Source organism: Vidua chalybeata, chromosome 9 (genome assembly GCF_026979565.1).
Source record: "Vidua chalybeata isolate OUT-0048 chromosome 9, bVidCha1 merged haplotype, whole genome shotgun sequence".
NCBI lineage: Eukaryota > Metazoa > Chordata > Aves > Passeriformes > Viduidae > Vidua > Vidua chalybeata.
Window position 1 is genome coordinate 22,800,287 of NC_071538.1, and position 17,050 is coordinate 22,817,336.

Genomic DNA, 17,050 nt, shown 5'->3' on the forward strand with positions numbered 1-17,050 from the left:
CACATTTACAAGGAAAACTCCTCTCCTGTCCTTCACAGCCTCCATTACAGGAAATCCTAGGATTGGGTGGAAAGGCTTTAACTGTCAGATATTACTGAGAATGAGGAGAAAAATCCGTGAATCCCATACAAAACTGGAGAGAAGAAAGATGGGATTGATTTTCTGCATATCTGCTCTGGTGGCAATGCAAATCTTCTGAAATAATATCCAAGAGGCCGAGCCCAGACAAGCTGAGCCCTGGCCTGCTACTCAGCAGAAGAAACTTGAGCACAGCCTGGCAAGGAGGCAGCACAGATTCTGCAGCAGCAGTTCTGCACCTCTGGCCAGGAGAAGGCTGTGCCCCTTCATGTGTCCTGGGGAAAGGAGCCATGGAAGGCTGATGGCCAGAGACTGATGTGAATTTTATAGAGGAAATTGCAATTTCTGATATTTTTTTTTTGTTAACGAAGTTTTTAAATATTTTTTGTTTTCATTTTCTTGAAAAAGATATGCTGAGATAGGTACAGAGCTATGGTAATTTCCCTCTGAAGGTAAATTCTACATCCACCATTTGTCTTCTGAAAGGGTCCTTTTAAATTAACAGAAAAACACCATTTTGTTCCATGTCCCTGCCTTTTTACACACTGAGTGTTCCAACTTGCTCCTTGTGAGCCCATACAAAGATATTTCAGATGTAGCACATCTGATGACATTTCACACTTGCCCAGAGACTTGCAGCTGCAGGTACCATATGGTTAGACTGTGACAACAAAGGTACATGGCACACTGTAAAATCCAAGCACATGAGCACTACTTTAGTAATTCTGATTGCTCTGATCTTGAACAAGTCTCTTTTGTGGGCTGGGGAACTAGAGATCAAAATCTATATATTTAAAGCACTTTTATTTCATGTCACACAATCCACGATATGTATAAATTGGCCAACGAGTTTTAAATATGTTATTTTCTTGAATGATTACACTGAAACCGTACACTTTCATAACTGTCAAATGCGTAGTTTTACCTAGACATGACAGGAACTACTTGTATGCAGTGGGATATGCTCTACATATTTGTTTCTTAGAAGCTACATTCACCCACACCTGTACTGGTAACATTGCTGTCCCTGGGTCAATACTGCACAATTTAGAAATTATCTATATTGAAATGCATAGTCCAAATACAGTGTGCCTTAGAGCTGATTATGCTAAATACACCAGTACAACTCATGCTATGACATGCACCATGCGTGGAAAGACAGCCATTGCTATCTAGAGTGTAACTTCCTCTACATTTTTAAAGGATTCATACTGGGCATCTAGACTTTCAGAAAAGTTGCAAATACTCTGCAAGTACTCTGCTTTTCTCAAGGTCAGTCCATTAGTGATTAGCACTTCAGTAAATACTTTTGAGGCTCGTATTTGTAAAGAATCTCTCTCATTTTGCTGGAGATTTTTTTTTATGGGGACAGCTTTGTTACTTCCTGTTGTGACATTCCATAGAGTATGTTTTCTAGGTGGTTGATTTTTTTTGTTTGATACGTATGTCGATGGAGATAAGTGTTTTAATTACTTTTTTAATGTCTGTGCTTTTGTATTTTCTCCCTCCCTCCCTTTATTTCCTGCTGTTGAGATTACTGCCTCATCTCCACAGCAGGTGGCTCCTTCAAATTTGTTTTCTCTAAGTCTGGTAGATTAATTTTGTAATATAACTGCTCCTTTTCTGTAGTTTTTATCAATGATTTATTTTCTTTGGAAAATGTATGCTTGCAAGCTTTTTAGGAGTTATTCCCTAACGATGGCTAAAGGCCACATTCATAGAAAATTAGAAGTAAAGGGAAAAAAGTAAAATAACTACACTAGGGTTAGCCTACTCTTACCCTCAGTTAGAATGAACAGTGTGTACAGCATATGTGAAAACACCCTTCACATCTACCAGCATGAGCCATACACAATTGCTGCAGTGCATTCTAAACTGAACAGCTATAGCCATACCACGACTTTTAAGAACATCTGAATAAGCAGCTGAACCTGCAGGCAATGCAGTCTGTAGGTCTCACACCTTACTTTGTTGCGAAATGAGACACAGTATCTGAACTCCTGCAAATGGTAAAGAAATAATAGGAGCGAGGGAGTCAGATTATTTAGCACTAAATTTGTTCTTATAATCCAATTTCTCTTTGAGTACCAATTGACCAAGCCTAGTTTAGAGGTAGCCAAAATTCACACGAGCTAGACATCAGAAAGTGCAGATGGGAACGACAGGCAGAGATCAGAATCAATCCATGTGAGTGATGGAAATCAGGATTATGACAACACAGTGCTGTCTGCCTGAGCATGGAATAGAAACCAGCCTTGTGGTCTGCCCTCACCACATCTAGTGATCCCATGATCACATCAGGCTGACATCTAATATCAGCCAAAGTGTCCAAAGATTAACCATAACTAATTAGCCCCATCAGATACAGACTCCACCCTTCATTTGATTTTTTTGTAATCAGTCCAGCCATACTCAAGGCTTTACTGTACCCTCCATCTAGTCTTAATTGCTGGTTTTAATTTTATTATGGTCAATTTATGGGACCTGTGCTTTGAATTTTAATAAGGCAACACTCAAGTATGACTAAAATACTGTATTTTAATGAAAGACATCAGTGTTTCAAGATGATAAAACAAGGATCAGGAGAAATTATGTAATAATTTTTCAAATCTCAATATCTGGCTATTCATTTAAGCACCATGAAGATTTTGAACTCAACATTTTGAGCCCTTATCCTTTAAAAGCACTCTATTAAAATGCGTAACTCAGAACTGAAGCATACAATATCATTAAGTGTTTTTGAAACATAATTCTTTACACACTAGAAGAAGTAATACTAGATTGTACAAACATATACAGATTTCTAAATTAAGAAACAGATGGTAATTCTAGCCTTTCTTCTGTGTTTGAAAACTGATACTTAATGTTCCCCATATTTGAAGTAATGAAGTTGAGGATTTTAAGAAGTTAGCTGGTAGCCCTGGTGAATGAACTTGCTGAAATGCAAAGATCACTATGAAGCAAACCTTATCACAGAGAAGGATGAATGCAGATGTCTGCTTACCTTCCCTCTGGTTCTGTTCTGCCTGGTGTTGTTTATTGCAGGACTTAAAGCACTGAAACAGTTTGCTATGAATCTTGATTTGTAGAACATAAGAGTTCTGTAAATTGTAATACAGAGTAACTGAAGAAACATCTGCTGTAAAGAATAAAGTGCAATATTGCTGCAAACCTTTCTTAAGTCATCTTGGCAACATTTATTATACTGGCGACAAATTTGAAAAGGTCACTAGCGAAAATGAATTTAGCAGTCTGAGTCCAATCCATCTCTACCACAAGAATGCATCATTCCACCCAGGAGTAGAGCTTGCTACAGTCTGCTTACAATAAAGCTAAACTGAATTTTAGTCCTGACTGGAATTTGGTCACTTCCCACCATGGAATTGAGCTGTCATTTTTCAGAAGCATTCTTGAACCAGGAAGGCTGAAGTTTTAGATCTGACATGCTAATGTTGTCATTTCCTTTTCCTCTTCCTTCTACAAGTTTGTTCCTAGCAGCAACCTGCCAAAGGAAAGACAGGGGGGCTGTGCTTCCTCCTGACACCAGCCAGATAATATTTGCCAGTGTGATAGGCTGCACACTCTAGAGGAACACAAACTGGTCCCAGTGCTTATTTGTGCTCAGTAAATGTGCTGAGTGACCCCAAAGCAACATCACCCCTCAGGTACTGCCTATCAGTAACTTAAAGGACACAAAAAAAATCTATCATCTCAGAAACCATATGTCACAGTAAAATGATTTTTATCCAGTACAGAAAATCCAAATATGTGGGAGAGAAAGCAAAATAAACTGGATTGTGAGACTGAGAGCAACAGACTCCTGAAAAGAAAGCAGAAAATACTACTATACCTGTTTGCAATGGAAACAATATCTTTCCCCAGGCAGACTCATTATAACTTAATATGCCCTGTTTATAAGCAGTCATGCTGGTATATTTAAATAATCTAAGCAAATGAAAATTTATAAAGAGAAAATCAAATGTTAACATAGAAAATATATCTTCATATTAATTTTTCATTTCAAAACATGGGAAAAAATCTTGAAAAGCTGGATCAATAGAGGCTATGTACAATAAATACACTGGGAATGGATAAAATGAGAGCAAAATTGATGATAAACATTCACAAAGAAAAAACCACAAATACTTAGTTGGCAACATGAAGAAAAATAAACACTAAGCCTCTACACTATCACAAAGCAACAGATGAAAAAACACCATCAAAGGCAGCAAATTCATCCTGTAGAAATATATGAGCAGTAATTAAGTCATTAATATCCTGGAATAACACCTTTGTCAGACCTCAGGCACTGTACAGCAAGGAAGTTGCAATGAGGTATACTGAGACAACATCAATTTATACTGCCTAAAATCAACCTGCATTTTTGATAGATTAGGAATATAATAGACAATAGGTGGTATCTGTGTTGCAATTCTAAACACTGATCTTTATAATACTGCTTCCTAAATTTGAAGGAAGAGAGCAGTAAAGAATCATAGAAATATCTAACTACAGTCATTTGTCTTAAACCCACAACTATCCTCTGCTGCACACTACTTCCACAGCTCCCATTCTGTTTCGATATAGTGGCTCTGAAACAATAGGCTGAGTCAATCACAGCTTTGCACCCTGTGTAACTGGATCTATATGACATATTTGTAAAAACTTATTCCTTCAGGAAGTAAATCCCACATGCTAAGTAATATTTGCAAAATACAGGACTTTCTGGTCATTCCTATTTTTAAACATTACAAGGATTCATCTTTTTGATTTTTTTTTATATGTAGAAGTCATCAATGTCATTCAGCAAGGTCTGCCAAAAGCTAATGAGCAATTAGCACTCTATGTGAAATTTCAATATAGGAAAGACATTTTTTTCCCAGTTCTTTGTTAATGTATTATATTGTCTCATCTTAAATCTTAGCATATTTATATACTGTTTTTGTCCACATGAAAGAACAAAAAGATACTATAAAATGTATTCAGTAACTACTACTGTATCATTTGCCTACTCTGCATTTTTTAATCACTTCAGGTAAACCCTCTCTACATATATTTTAAAACTATGCCTCAAGAAAGACTTCTAAACATTATTCATTATCCTGCAGCACAGATCTACAACTGAAAACCTATCATCAGTACATTCTCTTGAAAAGGTAATAATTAAATTTCTTTTTTCCCTTTTTCTACAGTACAATATTTGACCTATGATAAAAAACCCATCCTATCAAATTTCCATTTATTATTTCTATCTGAAGAGCTTTACCAGCTCACACAAAAATAAATCTCCATTTGTCAGGTTTAAACTGTACCTGTCCCAGATGCTATGAGAGTTCATAGCTCTTGTCCCTTAAAAATTACCAAATAGCATCATGCAGCATAACCTCCCTGCAGCCTCCCCTGACCCTTGCAATCAATAATATTCGTAACCTGTATGTGCACAGTTAAGGAGTACAGGAGCCGTGCACTATCCCAGTTAACCACATTGAGCTGTGATACTCAAATCTGCTCCCTTGTGTCTACTGTGATCAATTTTAATCTCTGCACCAAGAATAAAAGAACGCAGCCCCTTGTTTCCAAATTCATCTGAAACGGATGTTATAGATTTGTAGGTCTGCACAGGAGCTGTGGATTTAATACAACCAGCAGTTGAAAGAAAAAACACATCTAGGCTATCATTCATTCTCATTACCCGCAGTGTATTTTGGATCTTCAGAAGCAATGAGAAACACAGGAAAATGCACATGTACAGACTTAAGGAAAGGTGAATTTGTTAAAATAACATCAGGTAACTGTTATTTGCTGAAGCTTTATCCATTACTGCCAGGTAAGGTGGAGGTCAGTCTCTCCATTATGATTACTTTGCTTAAAGGTTTAGTAATAGGCTGCCAATATTCCTTTCTTCTGGAAATGTGTCATATACAGTAAATTAAGCAGAAATTCCCTAAAAGTAGTAAAGGCTAGCTCTGCTCAGTTAAAAAGAAACAATTATTATGGAAAGAAAGAATAAATTACGTTTCTGATGGTATTTGTTCTTTCACCTCCAAACTAATTTAATTTAAAAGCTGGCAAATTTGCCAGCCAATTAGCCTAATTAGACAACGGCATCTGAATGTAGAACAGGAAGAGAGCAACTTTAGAAACCTACTCCAGTAGAAAAAGTGCTTTTTGAATCTGTCACACTACCCGAATTCATGTTTCCAGAGTTCTCGTAACTGCATATTTATAGACTTGGCTATATTGGCTCCTCATCAGCAGCTCCAGTGCCATGAATCATCTATCAAAACATTTGAGAAGATTTTCTTACTCATTTCTTTAAAGCAACATTCTGAAGAGACACTTTCAACATGATTATACTCCAGTGTTCACTATGAATTATGAAAAAAAAGCACACAGAGTTTCATAATTGCAGGTGAATAATAAGAATGTGTCATCAGAGCCTTTATCTTCTCAGATTGTCACACACTGTCAGTACAGAATACCCTGCAACAAATATGACATTCTTGTAACATGCTGGAGGGTCAATAAGCATTCTCAAGCAGGTCATTTACCCCCTACACATCAATGTCCTTATCATTAAGCACGTATTTATCTGCCTTTCCTTTTAAAAGCAGCTGTAGCAAGGAGTTTCATGTAAATATTCTGTTAAACTTATATTTTCCTACACAGGTAGATCAGCTCAGAAACATTTACAGCTACTGCATAGCTACCCTTTCATAGTTTTCCATACTGGAAATAACTAAGCAAATTCATGCTTTGACCAAGTCCTGTTCTGAGTAAGGGTAAATGACAGAAAGAACTCATGAATTGTCTAAAGTTTTTTTAATTTATTAACTAAATCTGAATTCCTTTCTCAAGAATAGCATATGTGGCATTCCACATAACATTTCACTTGAAGACAAAGTGTCTTTATTAACTAATTAAACAATTTCCATCAAGCGCCTGCATTTTCCGTAGGCATTTCCCATACTGATGACAGGGCACTAAATCTGAGACTTTGGGTCAAAAATACAATGCAGTTGAACCTCCAATGCTCTAAGGCTACTATCTAGAAAACAGCCAGAGAAATGGGGGTGCACATCTCGAAATGCCTCCTCGAAGCCCAGCAGTGAGGAAGATGAAGTGAAACATGGTCACTGGAGATCATGGGTCAGGTACTTGGCTTGTAGGTGGAGATACCTGCACAGGCATTCACAGAAGCTTCCTCCTCCCCTTCAACTTATTCTCTTGGTGGGGAAGTAAAACATTCAAAATGGGAAATCTATTATTTTTTTAAGCAAAATTTTTTTTTGCAATAAAGCATCAGTGAGGTAGGACTGTATGTCTTTTTTCAGTCCATGAAGAGATTTCTATGACAAAGATGTCAGAAAGTTAAAATGAGACTATTCAAATTACCTGCAGTGATGATGCAAATGATGCAAGGGAGCATATGTTTCTTCTAAAAAGCCATCCAACCCATGCTAAAGCCAGCCAAGGCACACAAATCTACCTGGGAGTGAACATGAATCCTTTACATCTGCCTGGTGCAGACTTTTGTATTTGCAGTACTACAATAGGAAGGTTCTCTCTGAAGAGAGTTTCAAATGGTAACAAAAACAAGATCAATAAATAGAAAATCAAGTTACACAGTCACAATAGGTCCCTCTAACAAGGATTTCTCTCTGAAATGTTCATGCTTGTCTAATGCTGCTGTTTTTAATCCTTTCACACCAGTGGGTCCTACATGCTTGCATTAGTGCTAATGTAAAACAAATGAACATTTTATACGAGGATATCCACCATCCCCAAGTAAAGTGGTTAATACCAAAGTAAGCTTTAAGAATGTGAATTATTTTCCCCATGTGGCTGAAAAACTACATGAGTTACTACATGAGTTATTAATTTAAAAATTATTAGCATATAAAATCATTATTATCTCTGCAGTTAATGTACAGTTCACTGACAACCTTTTGGACCATTACAATTAAGAAAGGCAGCATCTTTAATGAAGTTACAAAATGCATTGTTTATTAAATAGCAAATTGTATCTTTAATTACTTTAAATATTATAATCCGATGAAAAAATATTTCATAAACCTCAAGACATATTATGTCAGAGATGGAGTATGCATTTTGTTACTCTATGAATCCTAAACAGCATTTTCAATTTGCTTACAGGTTTCTCTTGTATGTAAAATCTGCTCTTGAAATTTCAAATTTCAAGTGCCGAAATCCAATGGCACTAGCATAATCTAAGATACAGCTTGTGCTGTTCTTTCTTTTTAAAATAGATTTAATTTCTTGTCAAACGTAAAATTTGGCAGTTCTAGTAAATGCAGCTTTTCTATTAATCCATCAGAAGAAAACTGAAAATAAATTTCTGTGAGAGTCACAAAAACAGGCTTATTGAAACAAAGGCTATTTGGGGATCTATGGAATTATATGGATTTGCTGTTGTTTTGAACTAAAAGGAGTTTAGTTCAAAACTTTCAAAAGCTCTGAGGATATGCTATAATGCAAACATATAAGCAGAGACTAAGCTAATTTTAAATAATCCTTTTTTTTTTTTTTTTTCACAAATTTATCTCTGCACACTGTCAAGAAACCTTTTGCTCTCTGTCCATAATTAGACCTACCTATTTGATATGCTTTCCACCATCTGAAATGGCTGAGAGCTGCACAATTAAAGAAGAAGTTTAGTTGTTCACAGCATTAGGCCCTTCACTGTGCTTTGGATCCAGCCCAGAACAAAGTCAGTATTAAAATGCATTGATTTCTAGATCACTAAGATAAAATTAATACATTCAACTTCAATTATGTCAACATCAACTTCTCACTGAATATTTTGACAGTTTGGAAACCCTCAGTTAGCTATCGAACTTTCCTGGGCTAATTAATAAATCGGGAAAGCAGATATTATATCCAATTTCTTTATGCTAAAAAATTGCTACATTCTATCTATGTCTGCCTTACCAGAAACATTGTCCATGCAAAGCACAAAGGAGAAACAACTCATCAATGTAATATTATAACAGTAAAACTGAATTTTTAAAAAGCAGCAAACTTTTTTTAAAAGCTTCTGACAATAGTAAAACAATGATATAATTACATAATTAGACGCAATTATAAAATACAACCACAGATAACATGTTGTTTAGAGTTAAAATGAAAATATGCAGAAGATCAAAAGATAATAAACTTGCTTACTTTCACATTAGTAAAAAAATTTTTGAACACAGAAACACATCTAGAAACATAACTGGAAGTCTTTTGTGACTACCCAAGTGCCAGAAGAAAATCCTAGTAGGGATTTGTAGGCAAGTCGGATAGTGAAAGTCAGATACATTTGTGAAAGCATTCACAACAAAATCAAGTTTTGAAAAAGGTTTCCCTGCAGAAATATGACACTAACTGTAACACAGTTACAGGTGTTACAGACCAAACTGAGTACAGTACCTCAAACAAATCCCTTCCTAGGTGTGCACCTAAATACTCTGATTGATTTGGCCCTAAGTACCTTTGGGACCCATCCCTTGTCTGCCAAAAGATCTGTATGGCTGTACATTACTGATGTGGAGGAAAAGAACCTCAGGAGAGCCAGGAGACTTTCAGAGCAAGCATTCTTATGTATTCAGAGATGTTCAAAACTGGATATGGTCCTAGGCAACCTGCTCCAGCTGACCCTGCTTTGAGCTAGGGGGCTACACTAGACAATTGCCAAAGGCCCCTTCCAATTATTTTACAATTCTATGAAATATGCCCTGGTTGAGGTCCTAAGCCATGGAAAGATTTCTGAGTTTTTCATCTGGGATTTAAAAAATCCACTACTACAGTTAGGTAAAAGAAAAGTATTCCCTGTCAGGGCATAGGCACCAGACACTCATAGAACAGAGAAATTCAATAGCTGGTGTGTTTCTATCAGTTACAGAGCTCTCCAATCCAGTGGCAGTGTACCAGGAATCAGACCCCTTCTTCCTCCACCCACGCTCCAAAGAAACAAAGCTCAGACATGGAAAACCAGAGAACACAGATCTCACACAAGGGTCAAGAGCTATTTTCTGAGATGTCTTCTCTCCAAAACCTCCTTCCATCTTTCTAATTAGTCCCACACACTTTTTTTGCAGAAAGCACATCTTGATACTCACGGTCCCTTTCTGAGTAAATAATGGAATTGGGCTTACCTTAGTCACCAAAATGACTCAATAATCTTGTAAAATCAGAGTGTAGGATAAGGACAACAACTTAAAATCAAAAACTGAATACAATTTTCCTCCATTCACAGATTATTTCCGTTATTAGCATTTAAAAACAACTTCTCAAATATCACTATCTACAGTTGTGGATGTTTGCAACATGTAACAACAGTAATTCTATCTCTCATGTAATTTTATAACAGATTACAACTGATACTGATCAATCCTGGAGCTTCCTTAAAGTCCATGCAAAAATTCTACCACATAGAAGGAAAATCTTGATTTGTACATCCACTGCCCTACTGATAAAATTTTCTTTCAGAAGTACAGCATAACCAAATCAGTTATATGGAACCAAGACTTTTACACAAGTATTTTAAATTATAAATTAGTTTTGCTTTACATATAAAATTAGACCTAGAATGACTTTAATTAACCTTAGCAACAACAACAGTTGTGTGTGAGAGAGGGACTCAGATAAACAGAATCATTTGCTAAAACAAAGTCTACCTCTGATTCTGAATTTTTTATTTCTGATTATAGTATACATATAAATAGAAAACAAGTATTCATGTATGCATTCAAATGCAAAATCAAATCTGCATGTTGAAGGTAGAGTATGTGGGTTGAAAGTTCATTAACCCTGCACTGGCAATCATGTCACCCAGCATATGCACAGATACAGCTCCATACCTTTAAGTACACATCTTCCCAGAAGTTCATGCCCTCCAATTTTTGGAGGGAGAGATTACAATTATAGTAACCCTTGAGCCTGAAATCAAATGCTGAGCAGATATACATTTATATATATCAGATAACTTTTTTTTTTCCATGCTCATCTCTATCACCAACTTAAAAGAAAAAAGCCATTTTTAGAGACTCATAGCTCAGGAAAAAAATAATGAAAGCTATATTTCAGAATATCTGAATTAAAAGCTGTTGAAGGGGCAAAAAGTGACATAGTTTCTAAATGCAGTCTTTGCAAGATAAAAATATATTATTATTGAGGCACCATAGAGGAGGACACTTCACTATTTACTTATTTATTCATTCAATTATTTACACACATCATTTAGAACACTGGGCTGAAACCGAAATTCCTAATTGCAACAATTTTACAGAATGGGCTAACATTTACTATTAAAGGGTAAATCATACATCCAACTAAACACCTTTGAAGAAACTAACAGAACACACATTCAGCAAATGAAGCCATGAGGAAGATGCCATAAATGGAATGCTGTTGTGGCATTGAAGAAAAAAGGAAGAAAACATAATATTTAAAATTTCTGAAGCCTTGTAATTAAATGTATAGCAGATGTAATGCAGAATTTCTGACCAGACAGCAGAGCCATAAAATTTATAAAAAGCAGGTATTGATATTATAGCAGCAGCTTCCTATTTTCACTGTAGGAATGCAAATCAGGTAGGCAGACAGCAAGCCATACTCTACGCTTGGCTGCATGAGTTATTTTGATACCAAGAGTAACAAATAGCACTTACTGTTTGTAGCACTTTCTATTTGCAAAGTGCTACACAAACAGTCAATCCTCAAAATATCCAGGACCCAGATAAGAGATCAACATTTATCCCTGCATTTTACAGATGTGCAAAGAAATTTAAGTGATTTGCTGAGGACCATACAATAGAAGCCAGGTTGTGATGGCTCCTGGGCAATTCACACACTAGGATTTTAAAAGGCTCGAAGAGTGGATCTTCAAGCTAGAACTTTTATGGTGTGGGAAGCATGCAGACTACCTTCTGCCTCCAGTGCTAGTGCAAGCATTGTCTGAACACTTATCCTGCTTGCAGCTGGAGCACTGGAGGAACCCAGACCACCCATGCCCCACACAGGAATCATCCATGGTGATGAGAGATGGGAGCAATGTCCTTGAAAGGCCCCTCTCTGTGGTCTTTGAAAGGCCTGGTGTACTGGGAGAGCTCCTTAATTACTAGAGACAGGAAACGAGTCCCCGACATCTATTAATTATTGTAAAATGCTTGTTTTTGCTATTTTCCTACTGTTTTCCTTCCTTGCTTTAAGGAGATGGATTACATCTACAGACTGTGTCACACCATAGCTATTTTGTCAGTAGCCTGTAAAGGTTTGACAAAGGTAGAAAGACTCACACATATCAGTGGGCAGCTACTACCTTTGTCTTTGGGAAAAACATGTGATTACTAATATTAAAAACCAAGGAATAATATGCTGTCAAAGGGATATTCGGAGAGCAAATCAAAATTCACACTTAATTAAAAGTCTCCCTGTTTCCACCGACTCCACACAGAGTAGTAAGACCTCAGCTGCAGAAGCCAAGCAGGAGGTGACTCTCTAATGAAGTGCACATTTGAATGAAATGGTCATTTGGTGTCAGTACAGACAATGGCAACCTTCCTTCAGGATTACTACTTTCTACTATTTGACTTTTTTTGGACATGTCTAATTATATAGCTTCTCTTACATGTCACCTAGCAACCTTAGCTGTGATTTAATAAAGAGGTTTTTTTAAATCCCATAATATATCCACTGATATAACAATATGCTTATTCTTTGAGATAAATAAGAAACATAATTAAAACTAGTGTAAAAATCCTCAGACTATACACATTTCCCCATCTTTTAACTTACTACAGCTGACCAGTCAGGAGAGGTTTTCATGTAAATACTTTTTTTTAAACTTTAAATCTTACTTATTTGGTATACATGACAATTAATATTTTATGAAGGACAGAAAGGATCAAAACACAGTAAAACATTTATTCCATTCAGCCGCTCTTTTTCTTTAAAGAGAAAGCTGACATCTAGGTTATCAAAGGAAGAAAACTATTGCAAATGTGGCCAGAACAACTATATGAGCTTCTGTTTTATTTTAATCCTTCCTATTTTATCATCTTTATAGATAATCTAATGTCTTTCCACTTTTATTTCCCCTATTTTTCCCCAGTTTATGTATTCTATCTACTTTTTCTTTCTTTTTATTTCCTTAATTTTTTTCAGTTCAATTTCATTATAGAAATTCTTGTCTCCCATTTCTCTACTATTGTCTTCTCTCCCATTTATCTGGTTTTTTTTTAAACTGTCCCTCATTTTGTTCAGGGTTTTCCCCTTCAGCCTTTCCTTCTTAGGCACACACCACGTGTTGTCTCTGAGCAGCTGAAAGCAACAAGACTCACACACAGCTTGCCTAAGGGCCCAAGGATTTGTCAGCTATAAGATGCTTTAGAGAAAATGTTTTAGTTATTGCCTCAAAAATGCCAGGAGAACTTAAAGCATGTTTTGTTGGTTCTTTAAAATATAGATAATGTGTATTTTAAAAAAAATCAGCAAAAGCCCCCAAACACTAACAAACGACACAAAAAAATCCAATTACACACAACTCTCCCCATTTTTTAGCCAAGTAGTAAGTAGAGTGGAGAAGTAATACTTTGCATTTGATTACTTCAAACTGTTCCAATCTGTAAATTACTGCAAGGCATCAGTGAGGCTGTGGGACTGCCTCACTGAAGGTGTTGTGATGTTGTAACAGCTTTATATGGCAGTATCTGTCCTTGACTGCAATAGTGAAGACAGCGTGGAGAGTATTCTCCACCATGTCAGGTATGAATACTCCTGATACTAGTGGAAAATACCATATATGGTAGATATCCTTTTGGCTTAAATTCTATATTTAAAAGATACACAGCAAACTTCATAACGTTTTCCCTACATAAAGTGCTTTAATCAGTTTTTTCTTGCTATCACTTTTCTCCAATATTACAGGTTGCCGTACTGCAAGCATTTACTCTCATACTGAAACCCATGCCTGGTAGGGTAAAGTGGTCAGCTGACTGTCTGTTGGGGAAAACCCCCACATTTGCTCCCCATACAGAAGGCAAGCTTGCCTTCAAGGAAACCTTGCTTATACTCCAGTCATTCAGACACGATAGAGCAGGGCATGCGTAGTCACTCCAGACACTGCATCAGAGCTGTGGAGACATACCATAAATGCCAGTGGAATTAATTACATTCTGTTAAGTGAAGTTTGTGCATAAGCTTTTGTGAGAACAAGGCTTAATGTTGTTTTTAACATAAAAACACTTTACAGAACTCCTCCCACACTTCTTAAAACTGCATCCCTAATTATGGAGTGTGGAGCTCTACTATAAGTGATTGATGTTGTTTTGTGTGTTGTTATGGAAACAAACCAAGTAGGAGTTTCTGATTTGCGTATAGAATTTTGAGTCAGATTTTACAGTAAATAACTAAGCTTTCCAGTGTATAAGCAACAACACCATATGGCCATTAATCTCCACTGAAAGACTATGTCCTCACTTGCCACTACTTGTTAAAACTAAGGTCTTTCGAGGAAGAGGGTAAAAATCAATGGACCTGCTCCATCTTGTCACTGGTCAGTGAACAACAAAATGTGGTTGTCTCAATTAAGGACAGTTTATAGGTGTGAACATTTGACAAACTCACTCAAAACATTCAAAAGAAATCAGTTTTTTAGCTCAAACTTGAATTGAAAAATTCTGCAGCTCACAGGACACCTGCCTGGAGATGCTACAGCTATACACAGGAATTTATACAATGGAAGTGCCAAGTGAATGGAAAGTTCAAATGAATGACATATCTAAGTCAAAAGGTATTAATTTTTGGTGCTGAACATGTGGGATGTGGGTACCTTCCAAACAGAAAAAGAAGACCAGTGCTCCTCAAAGAGCTTACTATGCAGTAAACAAGAGTTTGCAAAAAACATTGCAAGTGTAAAAGCAAAAGCCACAAGAAGAATGGAAACATCAGAGGGGTATGGTTTAGTACAAAAAACAATGTTAGTTTTGTGGAAGCTAAATAACCTAGATAGACCAGATGATTGTTCCTGACATAATCATTTTCCATTTGTGCATACAGAGATGAATTTTGTTCTGCATATCTGAATCCAGCCCTGCTCTGTGGCCGTTCTTTCTCCTTTATCCCTTTCCTTTGTGTCTGTAGACTACTGCAATTCCACAAGAACCCTCTCTTTCACCAAGAGGCATTACTGATTACTTTAGCTCTTACTTTGCAGCTCCTGGACCCACTTTCTCATTTGGGCCCAATGCATGTTCATCCCACAAATCTCCCATTCTAATATTGCATTCATTCCTTATTGAAAAGTCAGTCACTTTGTCTCCAGGGGGCATGAAAACTTCCCTTACATCTTTGGAAGCAGCAGGAGAAGAAATTGCCTGAGCCCTGCTTCATGACCTCCTTATTTTGACTTTTGATTCTACCACTGATCCCCATTTCTGTTGCTCGCACTTCTGCTCTGAGGAAGTGCAATGTCACTTTGGTTAGGGTGACAAGCTTCCTCACCCCTTCCTGACCAAAAGTCACTTCTGCCTGGGAAAACACTAATAATGAGTCTCTTTTGACATTAGGTATTTATGCTGCCCTAGTGCCCTTTGCTGCATCCCTGGGTGATTTCTAACCAGGCCTTAATGTGATCCCATTAGTTATCCTCCAGTTCTGGGGACATCTAATATCCACTCTGTCTGACTGGGTACAGCTATGGATACAACCCCTACAGGCCTCTGCTGCCTCCTCCTAACCCTTACTGCTAATCCAGGCATCAGGATGGAATCTGGCTGAAGGACATGGCTTAAATACCCTCCTTAGTGCACAGAACCACAGTTTGCCCCTTATCTAAATAAGGAGTGCAGTGTCTTTACACAGAAGCATTCAACAGGACTAGGCAAAATAATCAGCAGTCTTTTGTTTAGGCTTGTTTGCCTGACCCATGTGTTTACAACCCTTGGGCCAAGTTTTTCTTTTTATATCAGAAGGGAAAGCAATGCCATTTAGATGGCACAGAAAGTGAATCACAAAGACTTGTAAAATTACAGGGGCAGGTAATAATATTATAGGCTGCTTCGTAAGTGATATAATTAGTGTTATTTTTGACAATAAAAATCCACTGAAATTAGGATTTGAAATACATATAAATGTAGCCATTAGGCTGTGCTTCTACAGTCTCAGGTGAGTACTCAATTCTCATTCAAAAGTGAAACCAGGATTGAATAACCAGCAGCCAATGCTACTCCTCCATAGTAAAAATAACTAATACAGAGGGAATGAAATAAAAAGAGCTAGCAATGCATTTTCCCCCCAGCATATCAAGCAGGTTTTCATATGGAAGCAGTGGTCATCAATCACTACCTCATTACCAACCTGTCATCTGGGTTTAGGCTAAATGTATTCTGGCTTGCTGCCATACTAAATGTTCAATGAAACATCCTTAAGGCTCTCTACAAGTTCAGCTGAAGTCACACATGCTATACATCAAAAAGGAACATTAGCGTTATCATAGCTTAATAAATAGTGCCATTCTGGCAATGTAATCCTATGTTCTAGAGCTATCTTCCATTCCCAGTATTATACTGCTTAAGTAAACAATCTTGCTGTCTTGTGTGAAGTTTATTTAGTGATAAATGCATGTAAAGATAATTAGTCATACTGTTGTAGATACACTTCCATCCCAGCTGAAGAACATGAGCAAAAATAGCACAGGATTTTAAAAGCACACCATGGCACAATGAACTTTATCTTGCAGCATTAGTTTATAATTCTTGCATATGGCAGTTTATTATCAAAGTCTCACTGCACTGGAAAACAATGACAGCTGAAGGACCCCAAATCAGTGACTTTTCAAAATAACAGTGCCTTGAGTAAAGGACTTTTGCATACCCCTGGGATATAATACAGCCACTAAGACGACTGTAAAATGTATTTCAACATCTATGAATACTACTTTGTGAATAACTCCTGACTTAAGGAGGGA

The 17,050-nt window shown here is 36.9% G+C and overlaps 1 protein-coding gene across 2 annotated transcripts in view; it reads right to left on the bottom strand.

Moving 5' to 3' along the window:
* Positions 1-17,050, bottom strand: part of DPYD (dihydropyrimidine dehydrogenase) — a 339,118-nt gene that overhangs the window by 188,072 nt on the left and 133,996 nt on the right. Inside the window, exon 9 of one of the 2 annotated variants that reach the window (XM_053950944.1) lies at positions 14,155-14,216. The exons of the other annotated variant lie outside the window; for it this stretch is intronic. Coding sequence (XP_053806919.1) covers positions 14,194-14,216 — 23 coding nt within the window. The 3' untranslated portion in view covers positions 14,155-14,193. Of the gene's footprint in view, positions 1-14,154; positions 14,217-17,050 lie in introns of those variants that run through there. 2 annotated transcript variants of the gene reach the window in all.